General features: G+C 35.1%; 1 protein-coding gene across 1 annotated transcript in view; it reads left to right on the top strand.

Annotated features, from left to right (window-relative positions):
* SMCHD1 (structural maintenance of chromosomes flexible hinge domain containing 1) overlaps window positions 1-13294 on the top strand; it is an 83747-nt gene that overhangs the window by 32202 nt on the left and 38251 nt on the right. The window contains exons 18-26 of the mRNA XM_035563999.2: window positions 673-750; window positions 830-949; window positions 4004-4148; window positions 4452-4548; window positions 6631-6703; window positions 8372-8511; window positions 9369-9503; window positions 10378-10605; window positions 11308-11456. Of these exons, the coding sequence (XP_035419892.1) occupies window positions 673-750; window positions 830-949; window positions 4004-4148; window positions 4452-4548; window positions 6631-6703; window positions 8372-8511; window positions 9369-9503; window positions 10378-10605; window positions 11308-11456 (1165 nt within the window). The remainder of the gene's footprint in view (window positions 1-672; window positions 751-829; window positions 950-4003; window positions 4149-4451; window positions 4549-6630; window positions 6704-8371; window positions 8512-9368; window positions 9504-10377; window positions 10606-11307; window positions 11457-13294) is intronic.

Raw genomic sequence — 13294 nt, 5'->3', positions numbered from 1 at the left:
TATTCACCAATAGATCAAGTTGTATCTTCTCATGCATTTCTTTCTATTCTATGTAGTCTTCTTGCAGTCACATTCTGTGTTTACGTAAATTACACTAAAATCTATTTTGAATATGTTATTGCAAGAGTTTTTACCTGTATTGTTCCTGTATTATCTGAGTTTATAGCACCAGTCACTAAAAATTACCTCAGAGTTTCATTATACTTTCTTTCAGGCTGTGCCTTCATGCAGCAGAAGTGTTTATAAAGACAGACAAAACAATTTGAAGCAAAAAAAGAATGTTATTTTTTTCCTCAAATATACTTGCAGTCAACTTCACATTTTTACCATTGCTCCAATTTAGCTAATTTGTTTTATCATTTGTCAAGTTGATCAGCTGGCAGTATGGATTGCACAGCCTGCAAGTGCTCAGACTTAACAGGGAACATATAATGAAAGAGCTGATAAAATACAACTTTATAAACCTGCTGCTTTCATTTTTATGTGTCTGGGGCTAGCAATTTTTAATTAAAATGGGATTAGATGTGGAAATAAATATTTTATTAAGCTGTGATCAGTGTGATAAACTGCACCTGAATTTCTGTTTTTTAGATTTTAAAGTGACATGTTTTTATATAATAGAGAATTATGTTGTAAATCCTAAATACGTGTAGATAATTGTTTATTTTTCAGCACCTACAGGAAATAAAGAGATAATTTCCCATATAAGTCAGCATGGAGGCAAATGGCCATACTGGTTTAAAAAAATGGGTGAGTTCCTAGGTGAAATATTTTCAGTTTATTTATAATTTTACTTTTTCTTTATAAATTTATTTGTATTTCTCTTTAGAAAATCTTCAGAAACTTGGGAACTACACCTTGAAGCTGCAAGTAGTATTAAATGAAAGTAGTGCAGACACATATGCAGGAAGGCCTCTGCCATCTAAAACATTTAAATTTACTATTATAGGTAAGAATTCCAGCCATGCCAGTTTTCTTTTACTTTTTGTGTTTAGTTTTGATTCATTTTGTATCAAAATTATACATGTTTTAGTTGGGAGATGTAATTTTCAGCCCTGAAAAGTAACACTTGCATGTAAAATATGATATAGATCCAGGATACAACCTGTTGTTTGTTTTTTTTGTCTAATAGATGTAAAAAAAAAATTAAAGCGATGATGGAATCAAAAGCTTTTCCGTGATGTGAAATTTCCTAACATACTTAACAAAAATAAATTTTTACTTAATTAGAATCACTCTCTTTCCTCTTGGCATTGTTATGAATAGGTGGGTCGGCTTCACTTTGATCCCCAGGAAAGTGATAGAGCCACTAATCCTGGAAACCATTTCCAGGCACTTGAAGAGTAAGAAAGTCAGTAGCAGTAGTCAGCATGGATTCACCAAGTGGAAGTCATGCTTGACCAACTTGATAACCTTTCATGATGAATTGACTGGCTTGGTAGATAAGATGAGAGCAGTGGACGTTGTCTGTCTAAACTTCAGTGAGGTTTTCAACACGATCTCCCATAATATCCAAATAGACAAGCTGATGAAGCATGGACTGGATAAGCAGGCTGGTGGATTGACAACTTTCTGAACAGCTGGGCCCAGAGGGTGGTGACCAGCACAGTAAAGTCTAATTGGAGCCAATTAATGGTGTATCACAGCGGTTTATAATGGGTCTGATCCTATCTAGCATACTCATTAATGATCTGGATTATAAGGCAGAGTGTCCCCTCAGCAAGCTGGTCAAAACTGGGAGAAGTGGCTGATAAGATAGAGTTGTGCTGCCCTTGAAAGGGCTTTCAACAGGCTGGAGAAATGGGCTGACAGGAACCTCATACAGCTCGGTAAGAGGGAACTGCAGAGTCCTGCTCCTGGGTAGGAACAACCCCATCCGCCATTACATGCTGGGATTCTCCCAGCTTGACAGCTGTATGCAAAGACATCAAGCAGCTTTGCAGAAAAGAACCTGGGGACTTGAATGTGAGTCAGCAATGTGCCCTTTCAGAAAGGAAGATTGAAAGAAAGGAAGGTATGCACTGGGGTGTTTTAGAAGAAATGTTGCCGGTAGCTCATGAGAGGTAATCCTTGTTCTCTGTCGAGTGTTGTTGAGGTCCTACAAGGAGTACTGTGTCTAGTTCTGTGCTCCCCAGTACAAGAGAGGCATGGAGCTACTGGAAAGAGTCCAACAAAGGGCCATAAAGATGATGAAGGGACTGGAGCACTTGTGCTATGAGGAGAGGCTGAGAGAGCTGGGACTCATCAGCCTAGAAAAGAGAAGGCTCAGGGGTATCTTACCAATGTATATAAATACATGAAGGGTATGGGGGGAAATGACAGAAATAGCAGAAGGGTTGAGGTTGGAAGTGCTTTGGTCATCCACATGGTGAAAAAACAAAGTGTTTCTTGATGCTCAGAGGGAGCTTATTGCCCAGAGAGCTTGTGGAGTCTCCCTCCTTGGAGATATACTCAGAAGCCATCTGGATGTGGTCCTGGGCAACCTGTTCTAGGTGTCCTTGCTTGAGCAGGGGAGTTGGAAAAGATGATGTCCAGACATCTCTTCCACCCTCAACCCTTCTATGATTCTGTGAACTTTAGAAGGCTTTTTTTTTTTTTTTTGGGGGGGGGAACAAAAAACAGTACTTCCTTTGTATTTAATATTAAAATGGATATTTTCAGCACAAGTTCGGGAGGTAAAGCTATCATCTGTTTCTAGAAGATCAAGAAGGCGTAGATGCTTTCAGTACCCTCCTATTATTTGTATAAACTGGAGGCTTTGAATGCAAACCCTTTAGGCAGAACAGAGTTCTTTGTAGTGTATGCTTCTAAAAGCTTCTGAAGTACTTTTGGCAGAGTATATGAAGGTATTTTTTGTGTGATGATACAGAAGAAATGTTTGGCATCATTTCCAAAGAGCAATTGTTTAAACATATGTCTGAAAACCTGGCATTGAAATCTCAAGATATTTCTATGAAGTTACAAGAGAAGAAAGGGGAAAAAAATCTTTGAATACATAAAGGGTCAGACAAGGTTCATTTATCTCCGTTTATCAAAGTGGAAAGAGAATCCTAAAATTTTTAAAATACAGAATGAAGTTTTACAAAATCTTTTTCAATAGTATTACAGCTTCACCCAGCATGGCAGCCTGCAATTAATGTTTCCTTTGAACATAAAAAAATTTTTTGAACAAATCTCATTGGAAACAAAACTATTACTTATTGTTACCATTAGAGTAACTCTGGCCAATACAAGGTAACGTTTTCCCTTCCCCTGTGGTTTTCACATATCTTGTGAAAAGAAAATCCTTGGTAGTAACACCCTGGAGGTACTCTGAACGTAGTTGTTAATTTCATAGGATATTTATCTAGCTCTGTGCTATATTGCTTCTTTTTTCAAAGGCCACTTAGCCAAGAAAGTTTGATTCCACAAAACTTTGATTCACAGAATTCTATTTGCACTGCTCTATGCAAGTGATGCCAAAGACTTCAAAACACAACTATTAAATATGCATGTTTTGTCTTAATGTGGAGTGCCAAATTGGAGGCCGTCTAACAAGGCAAGATTTCACAGGAGAGATGCACTCAGCTATCTTACTCAAATAATGTTTACTCATATTTGGGATAATTGTAAAACAAAAATCTTGCATGCATAATACAAACAGAATTAAAGGAATAAAATGTTTAGTTAAAAGCTACCCAGAAGAAACTTGCCCATTTTCAGGTGCTGTGTTGATATCAGAAGTACTTTTGAACTTTTTGGCTGTTATGTTTTTTTATACCATAGAGTGTGGCAGTAGGTTTTAACTATTATTTCTTATGTTAGTATAAGTTTGTTTGGATTTTTGTTTATGTTGTTGTTGTTTTTTAAATCAATCAATAAACCAATTTTTTTGTTTACAACGGCAATTTTTAGCAGCCTATTTTAAAGCTGAAAACCACCTCTTCTAACTGCAGCTTTCATTAAGAAAAAGCCAATGAACATACATAATTGCTTCTAAAAATGTATTGTTGTTTTCTCTTAGAGGGCAAACCAGAGAAATTTTCAGTGGGTCTTTTGGAGCTTCCTTTTCAAGTTGGAGTGCCTTTTAATATTCCCTTGGAATTGCAAGATGAATTTGGTCACACAACACAGTTGACAGGTGACATTAAACCAATTCTTGAAGCTAGGTAATTCAGCCGTCCGATCATATTTTGTTTGTTTTTTGTTGTTGGGTTGGGGTGTTGTGGAGGTGATTTTTGTTAGTTTTTGTTTTTGTTCTTGTAGCAATATAGTAATTGTTTGCAGGATTTTGTTTGAGTGGTGTAATGGATACTTTTAACATGAGGTAACTTGCACTTCTGCTGTTATTTCCATAGAAATATGTGAATATGTGTGTGTATATATATATGTGTCTTAATGGAGAATTAAAATGATCTGTTGTATTGTTTTTTAATCTATTCTGTTTTTTTTGTTGTTTGTTTGTTTTTTAGTGGATTGACATTGCAGTATGAAGGATTGAGTGCAGGAACAAATTGCATCATAAAGGGTGTCACTGCTAGAGGCTGTGTAAATAGTTACCAGGGCAAGGTACGCTAATGAATTTAAACTTGAAGTAATAGATTTTTAAGAAAAAAACATCTATGGCTATTTTTTGGGATATTTTTTAATTACTTTGTCTCTACCATCTGTAATTCGTCTTTCCCACAGCTTCAGTCTGTTAGCTTGTGGCAGCGGTGAGGGCACAGTGTAATTTTCGGTGATTAAGATAAGCAGAGAACAACATAGACATTTTCAGCATCTTAAAAGAAAAACAGCTAGTAATAGGGATTTTGGAAAGAATTTAGAAGAAAGTAAGTGAGAGAACAAGAGGCAGGAAATTTGAGAAGGGAGGAAGGGGAGAAATGTAGGAGTAGTAGTCATGCAGAATGGAAAGAGAAACTTGATGGAACTACAAAATATTGAAGATCACAGTCGTCGGTGAAGGAAGCACTGATAGATAAGAAAGAGAAGCAGATTTCATCATGTTCTGTAGTAACTGATTTAATTCCACCCAGTCAAGTCAGAGAGAAGTATGTTCTGGTGTTATGTGTAGAATCAATGAGAAAACTAGAAAAGTGTGTAAGCAATAGTGAGACAACTGCTCCCCCGTAGGATTTTGAATACAGTCAGGAGAAGGGTGAGGAGTGAAGTTTAAAAAGGAAAATAGTTCTTTATTTTTCTTTTCATTTTTAAGTACTATAGTGTGTATAGAAGCATGCTTGAAAGCAGAAGGGAAGTAGATAAATGGATCATGAAGATAAGGGAGAAGAGGACACAAATGTTGAAAGATTAAAATGAATGAAGTTAAAGATGTAAACTGATGAATAAGAGGTAGAAAATAGTACAGTATTAAGATGCCAAGTCAAAAAGATTATGTCAAAAATGAATATTGAAGAAAAAGGTTTAAAGATAAGAGAAGCTGGGAGCATAGAAGGGGTAGTGTCTAGTGCGTGAATGCAGAGCTTGATTGAATGAACTACTGAATAATTCTACTTACTAACATTGAACTTCAGCTATCATCTCTCCTGGTTTCCTGTTTTTATTTCCTACTTTCTTCCAATTTTTTCAAGTCGCCCAACTGTAACTTCAGTGTATCTTCCCCTTTTCTGTGCCTTCCCCTTTTCTGTGCCTTCCCCTTTTCTGTGCCTTCCCCTTTTCTGTGCCTTCCCCTTTTCTCATCTCACAGTTCACCATTTGGTTTAATGGGGCTGCAGCTGGTATGTGCTGCCTGGCTTGCAGGCAGACCAGCATGGTTGACTAGCTGATCAGAGCTGGAGAGTTTTCATGCGCCTCTGTATAGCCAGCCATCATCTACAGAGCTCATGTGCTTGCCTCTCAACTCTAAGCATGCATGTCATCAGCACAGACCTCATCTTTTTCCCAGCAAAGTAAAAGAGTTGACCAATTACTTTCATCCAAGCCACAGGCAGTTAATGTTAGACATACCCTGTTAGGCATGGGAAAGGTGTAGGCCAGGTTTATGAAACTAAAACTTTCCAAAGGCAGTGTTTCTATCATGTGAGCATGACATTTCATGAATTTGCAACTGAATATTCTCAAATTTATAAAATAGGATTTTCCCTTACTGCAGTGCAACTAGTTTTAAGTTTGTGCTTTTAAGATTGTTAATTAGACTGATTCATTCTCTGGCTTTCATGTAAAGATCAGTTTTAGTGATGGAATTGTATAGCACCTGTTGTTTTTTGTGTGGTTTTATTCCAAGATGAGATGGATAGCAAGTCTGTTACCTTCCTTCTGGCAGTCAGATGATACAGTGAAGGCAGAACTTGCAGGTCCTTTCTTTGAAGCTATGCTTTTTTTTTTGAACTGTTGTGATCTTGTCCCCAGTAAAACAAGCCTCTGAGCAGGAAAACACAATTTATGATAGCTGCTTTCAGTGGTTTCAGAACCTAGTTTAATGTGCAAATCCTGGATTGGATATCACTGGGAGTAATAACATGAAAAAATAGATTTTAGTGCAGTGAAAAAATCTTGATTTATGTAGCAGTGCAAGCAAATTTGGTTGTACTTTTGAAATTTGAAATATATATGGATTGACGTGACTGAGAGAGAATTTTTCTATGATCTGGTTTTGTTTAAAGTTAATATTTAAAATATTCTTTTCATTAGAACTTTAGTCTGAAGGTTACTCTTCCTGGTTTGAAAGAAGACACACAAATTTTTAAAATAAGATTGCAGCCTGGTAAGTATTGTTTGAATACTTGGTGAATTTCTGTTGAACTTTATTCTGATACTATTAATAACATGTTTCTTCTCCTAAGGAGATAAAACATTTAGTGAAGCATTTAATGAAGATATTCTAACTCATGCAAGTGATGACTGAAACTAGATAAAGCTAAGGGCATGTTAGTCTCGTTATTCTAGCAGCTGGAATTTGCTTACTTGAGATTTTCTTCATCATTTTTAAAATTTTTTTAGTGTTTTTCTAACCTAGGACCATTAATTGAATCTTTTTATCTCCTCAGTTTTCTTCAATATTAAGCACGTTAACCTGTACTAACCTGCATTAACTTGCGGTCCCTGTAGAAGACAGCTTGTGAATAAGTTCTCGTTCAGTTTATTACCCCAGTAAAGTAGGGGGGGATGCTGTGGCAAGTTGGGATTTTGTTTGAGAATTTTAGTGTTATATATTGACCTTATCATAACGCAAGAGAGGAATGTAAGTCTGTAGGTCCACCATCTTTACCAGAATTTTATGTTTTGTGGATGTGTTGATACTGAGCACTTCCTTACATGATTGCTATTATCCATTTTTACCTGTTTTTGTGGTGGTTGACTTTTTTGCTGTTGTTTTGTTTTTTAATTTGGGAGATAGTTTGAAGGATGATTTTTGATCTCTCAGATGGCTTTCCTGTCTCATTTTGCAGAGAATTCATGTAGTTCAAGCTTCTCTAGACCAACAAGGAACAGTTTATTCCATTTTGTGTTACCATATGGGGAGTTAAGGCTTCATGTAGAAAACAGGGTGGAACAATCTGACTTGTGGCAGATTGTATTGTGCACTGCTTAGTTATTTACCTTGGACTGAAGGCAGCTGCAGCCCCTTTTAGAAACTTCTGCTTTTGGCAATCTAGACATTCTTAAGTACCTATCTTTCTCATTGATTACCCTTGGCTGTTGAAGCTGTTTTCAGAGGAAAGAGAGAATAAAAGCTATTTCAGTCTTTTCTGTTCCTCTATCATTGAGTTTCAAATGGAAGCTTTAATGGGTGATACATAAAAGATGTTTGAAGGAATAAGATATGTTCCTTTTTCAGAAACATCTTATAGTAATCTATGATTTCCTTCTCTTATTTTAAAATTGATAAAACTAATTATACATCCAGGGGATAGATTTATTTTAATAGCTTCACTTTGCTAAGTAATACCATCAACATTTGTTGTGTTTTTCTTTGCATGCAAATTGCAGCTGTGGTGGTTTTCGTTATTAAACTGCTGCATGTTATGATTGATCAGATATCTCAACATTAATATTTTGGGGTTTTATATGTCAGGAGAAAGCTCCAGGTTTTTTTTGATGAAGGTGCATCAGTATAGTATGTAGATAGTACAATGTCGTGTTTACACCTTGTGTATGCTGAAGTTCACCGTGTTTGTCTAACTATTCCTTACTGAATTCATTCCAAAGAGTGGCAGGTGGTATGTATTGAAGGACAGAAAGTGTCAAGAAACTTCTTGGCATAAATCAGTATACCTGAATTGAACTAAAGTGTTTGTTAACCTTGATACCTTGATACAGATACCTGGATAACGTGGCTTTAAAACACTTTTCAAGATAGCAAAAACTGAAATCCAGGGTCTTGCAGGTTACCTAAATATAATTGCTGTTCTGCAATTGTGCATTTTTACAGGCCCTCCACGTCAGTTGAAAGTAAAACCCGATTCTGAAATTCTTAAGATTGAAAATGGTACAGCTTTCCCCTTTCAGGTTGAAGTATTGGATGAATCAGGCAATATAACAGCACAGCCAAAGCTGGTCGTTCATTGTAAGGTAAACTGCATTTTATAATGTTTCATAATGATTTTGATACTTTTAAAAGGACTGGGAAAAGAACCATCTTTTGACATCTAGACAGAATTGATTGTCTTTTGTAGTGCTTTTGAAGTTTCTGTAGCTTGGTAGCCACACTATGACTCTTTTGTCTCATTCATTGATTTATTCAGTAAGTTTCAAAACCATAGGAACCTGCACTTAGAAATGGAAGAAAACATGAAGTGAGGATATTTAACTAAGATTTTAAGACATTTTAAGTCATATTTTCCACATATGATACTAAAATTTGTTTAGGAAAAGAATTAGACAACATACTTTTAATTTGCTTAAAGATGAAAATGCAGGTCTAGTGCCTAAAAATTAGTAATAGATAAGACTATTGTACGCACTTAAATTCAGAAAGGAATGCCAGAGTTACTATGGCTGTTAAAAGTAGAAGTGTTTTGCCTGTTTGGACAGGGAGGTTTTTTTATTGTTTGTTTTGTGGTTTTTTAACTCAAGAAAGTGACTTTTCCAATTATAGTGAAGTCAGTCTTTCAACAAGGACAGATAAATAAAAATGGTTTGCACAGGGTAAAACAGTCTGCTTTCCATTTATAATTCATGTGCATACATTCTATTCCTGTAGTATGGAAGTATGTAGGTCTGCAGTAGCATGGAGACACACAGAGTTTAAGCATCAGGTTTCACGTGTGGATCACCTGGGAAAAAAAAAACTTTTTGTTTGATTTTGTGAAATCTAAAAAAATTGTCTGTAAATAATTGTGTGTATCTTCGGAGTTGCACATTTCTGGAATAATAATAGAAGTTCTGCAAAAAAAAAACACTGAAGTTTAATGTTACATTTTAAACAGTTTTTAGGTGCTTCAAACTTACCCGTGTATTCTGTGGACTGCAGTAATGCAGGAACAAACATTTTAACTGGTCCGATTATACATGTACAGAATATAAAGAAAGACCAGATGCTCAAAGCAAGGATTGAAATTCCTGTAAGTATTGATTGAAATGTTTGAATGAACAAAAGATTGGAAGCTGTTTGCTGTATTATCTTGCTATTAAACCAAAGTTTTATGAATCAACTTGACCCCCGAAAGTCACTCTTTTAATTACCATGGGTCTCAGAATTGTGTGTCTGCCCTTTTCATCTCTGGGAAGCCATAAAAAGGCAAAAATTCAATTTTTTCTTCACCTCTCACCTTTACTTCTGAAATCTCTGAAGTGTTTCAGAAATAAGCACTATTTCGGGCAATTTATGTTCCCTTTTTACACCCTGGAACCTTCCAACCTTTGTTGCATAAACATTTAGAGACAGAACAGGCATGGTAAAGTGTTTCCCAAAACCTTAGTAAAGAAGGAAGTTGAGATATTTATTTTTTTTTCCACAGGTTAGGAGTTAATTTTTTTTTGGTAACATTTCAGTCTTAAAACTCTTAAAGTTTTCTTTTTTTAATTATTTTTTTTTAACTATGTTGTACATCCCAGTTCACTGGTAGTCAAGAGAGCCACACAGCTGGAGAAGATGAGACCTTCATTGTTTTATCCTGAAAAAGATGTAAACATATTAATGGGGCAAGATAACCTATATGAAACATTACTTCTGATTACTCTTAAGAAGTATTTGGAAATTGTAGATTTTTAACTACTATAAACAAAATATTTCCTAAGTAGCTGTCATCAATTCCACTTTCCATTAACCATTGTAAGCATTCTGACATACTCTTTAACTTTGCTTTTGACAAGTCAAGCTAATTTCATGTTTGGGCAGCTGTTCACACCTAACAGTCCAGAGTAGTGCCATGGAGCAATATTTATGCGTTTATGTATATCTGATAACTTAATTATATCTCTTTTTCCCCCACCCAGAGTTGTAAAGACGTTCCACCAGTGGAAAAGATTATTAAACTTCTTCCTAGCAGTCGTGTTGCAAGACTGCAGGTCTTAAGTATGGATGGACAAAAAGCTATTCAAATTAAACATCAGGATGAAATCAGTTGGATAGCTGGAGATACCATGCGCAACCTTATATTTCAGATGTATGATGAAGGAGAAAGGGAAATACACGTAACTCCATCTGTGGCAGAAAAAATTAAGGCAAGTATATATGAACAGCAGTATAGTGTGGGGGAATGATACTATGCTGCATCTCTAAAATCCATAGACATCAGACTACCATTCTAAATAATATTCCTCAAGACTGTATTGTTAGGAACTTCACCCTCTGCTTAAAAAATTAAAATTATGTATTAAAATCATGTCCTTAATGAGCTGAAGACATTTAATGAAGTGTTAAATAATGCTTCAGGTTAGTAATACGAAAAGCAGGGTAGTAATTTCCGGCTCTTCTCTTAAACACAATAATATAATTTCAACATTCTTCATATCTGGGGTTTTCCCAGCATTTAGGAATGCTAAATGGACATGTTCCTTCTTGAAGACTTTTCAGAAGTGTCTTAGCTCTCTGTCTGTGTACATACCATAGAATCATGTGGAGCCTAATACGAAGGTAGAGCTTCACCATATATGTGACTTTTTGGTAAGGTTTTTCTGGATCAGATCTTTCTTAAGAAAGTATAGTAAGAGAAACTGTGTTTGTTTGTTTTGTGTATTTTGTGTGTTTTTTTTGGAGTAACTTCCATATTTGGACAGATAGCATTAACCACTGTTGGAAAAAACTCAGGCTTTGCACTGAAAGCTTCTATTACCTGTATTTTACTTCAGCAAGACCTCAGATGTATGATGTTGCTAGTCATTAATAATTTAACTCCTGATTAATTTGATAAATTTTAATTTTAGGTTAACTGGACACCCAGAATTAACAGAGAACAGTTGATGCAGGGATTATTACCCGATGTAAAAGTACCTACATCAGTAAAAGATGTACGCTACTGTCTAATTACTTACCTTGATGACCATGTGTCTTTGGAGAGTGCGTTTACAGTCAGGTTTGTCCATTTGAAATACATTTTATGAGTAATGATGTTGTCAAAGGGTTGTAGATCTGTACTTTTGTGTAAAAAAAAAAAAAAAAAAATCTTTCTACGGAGGTTGAAATAAGAAAATCAATTAACGGAAATGTAGGGTTGGGTGGGTGCATGCATTTTTTATGCATGCAAATATGTTTACAGATGAGAGCATCACCTGTGTGGAAGATTCCATTGCAATCTGTTTATATCTAGCCCTATAATCACTTCTGTAAGTATATGTGTATATATATATGCACACTGAAGGAGATTATTGCTATCTTTGATAACTTTATTCAGGTGTTAGGTTATAGGATTGCTCTTACTTTGGAGTCATCTCACTGGTTACTGTAGAGAAAGTTACTGTAGAGAAATATCAATGGAGTGAATTGTTAGCCTTGCAAGATTACTTTGTAGCTAAAGATTTGTCTAACCAAATACAGGATGCCTGTCTGTATATGGTGTCTTGGTCAAAAGCGGCAAACTGTTAATCAAACTTTAAAACTGCCTGTTTATCAATCTTAGTAAATCTAGGCGACTGGCTTTGTCTGCTGTGTCTTTATAAAATTTGTTGAGATTAATCTAATTCTAAATGACTGCAATTACTTCAGTGTATTTCTTGCATTCTTAGTAGGTTAAAACTCAGTAATTAGTTTACAACGTGCTGATGTCAGGGGTAAATTTGCAGCAATTAGACATTTCACAGAGCTGCTTTTAAAATATATATATATATATATATATATATATATATATATATATATATATATGACCAATCTAAAGCATTAAGATTCTTTAAAATACTCAGAGTTTAATGCTTGTAAACTACCTATGATGCAGCATTGTTAAAGACAGAAAAGGTTTTAGTCAAGTACTATTTTCTGTTTTCTTTTATGAAGAGCAGAAAAGCAGGCTGAATTAGTACTTCTCTTCTTGAAAGGAAATAGAAGAGTGGATTATTTAATTTTGTTGCACATTTTTGCTTGTCATGGTGGGAAAGCAGTCTCAGACGAGGAAAATCTTATTGAGAGGTTATTCTGTTATAGTTGTAAAAATTAACTGGAGGTCATTCTGATACGATTTTTGAAGATCTCAATGTAATTTTTAGCTTAAAACACACAAAAGGAATCAAAACCAATGTGTTGGATAACTGAAGTCTCAAATAACTTACAAGTTGTCAGATAACAAATTCTGGGGGACCCAACACATAGTGTATGTTAACCTTCATCAAGTAAACCAAAGAAAATTCTAGGACTATTTTAAAGTATTTAGAGGAGACTTTTGAGGCATAATTTAGGCTACTGACTTCTGTTTTAACATAGCAAAAGAGGAAATGGAAATCTATTTGTCGTGGTTTTGTGTTTTTTTTACGGTTGTTTATCTTTTCCATAATTTTTGTAACTGTATTTTTTTCTCTGCTTTTATTTTGCTTTAAAGAAAAACTGACTAAAAATGTTAAACTACATTAGTCGTAATCAAGTCCTTAAGAAATCAGCAAGTATTTTCATAGTGAGACTGAGATATTTTTGCATGTATATATCAGGATGAATGTTAATATTACCATTGGTCTTACAGTAATATTAATATATATAGACAATTGTATGTTACTTTGGGGATGTTTTTTCAGGATATAAAATAGTCCAGCCTTGAATTCTGATTTATCTGGTTATGGATCTGATCTGTGGTAAAATACTGGTAGGCAAGTTAATATGAATAAAGTAAAATTCTATAGCAGTGTTGTCTTATTATGTAGGCAGTGTCTGATAAGCTGCATCTGATAAATTTGAGGTGAAAGCTACAATGTAAAGTTTGTGCACACCAGA

Source organism: Cygnus atratus, chromosome 2 (assembly GCF_013377495.2).
Source record: "Cygnus atratus isolate AKBS03 ecotype Queensland, Australia chromosome 2, CAtr_DNAZoo_HiC_assembly, whole genome shotgun sequence".
Classification (NCBI taxonomy): Eukaryota; Metazoa; Chordata; class Aves; order Anseriformes; family Anatidae; genus Cygnus; species Cygnus atratus.
Note: the sequence above shows the minus strand (reverse complement) of the source record. Positions and strands in the feature narration are given on the sequence as shown.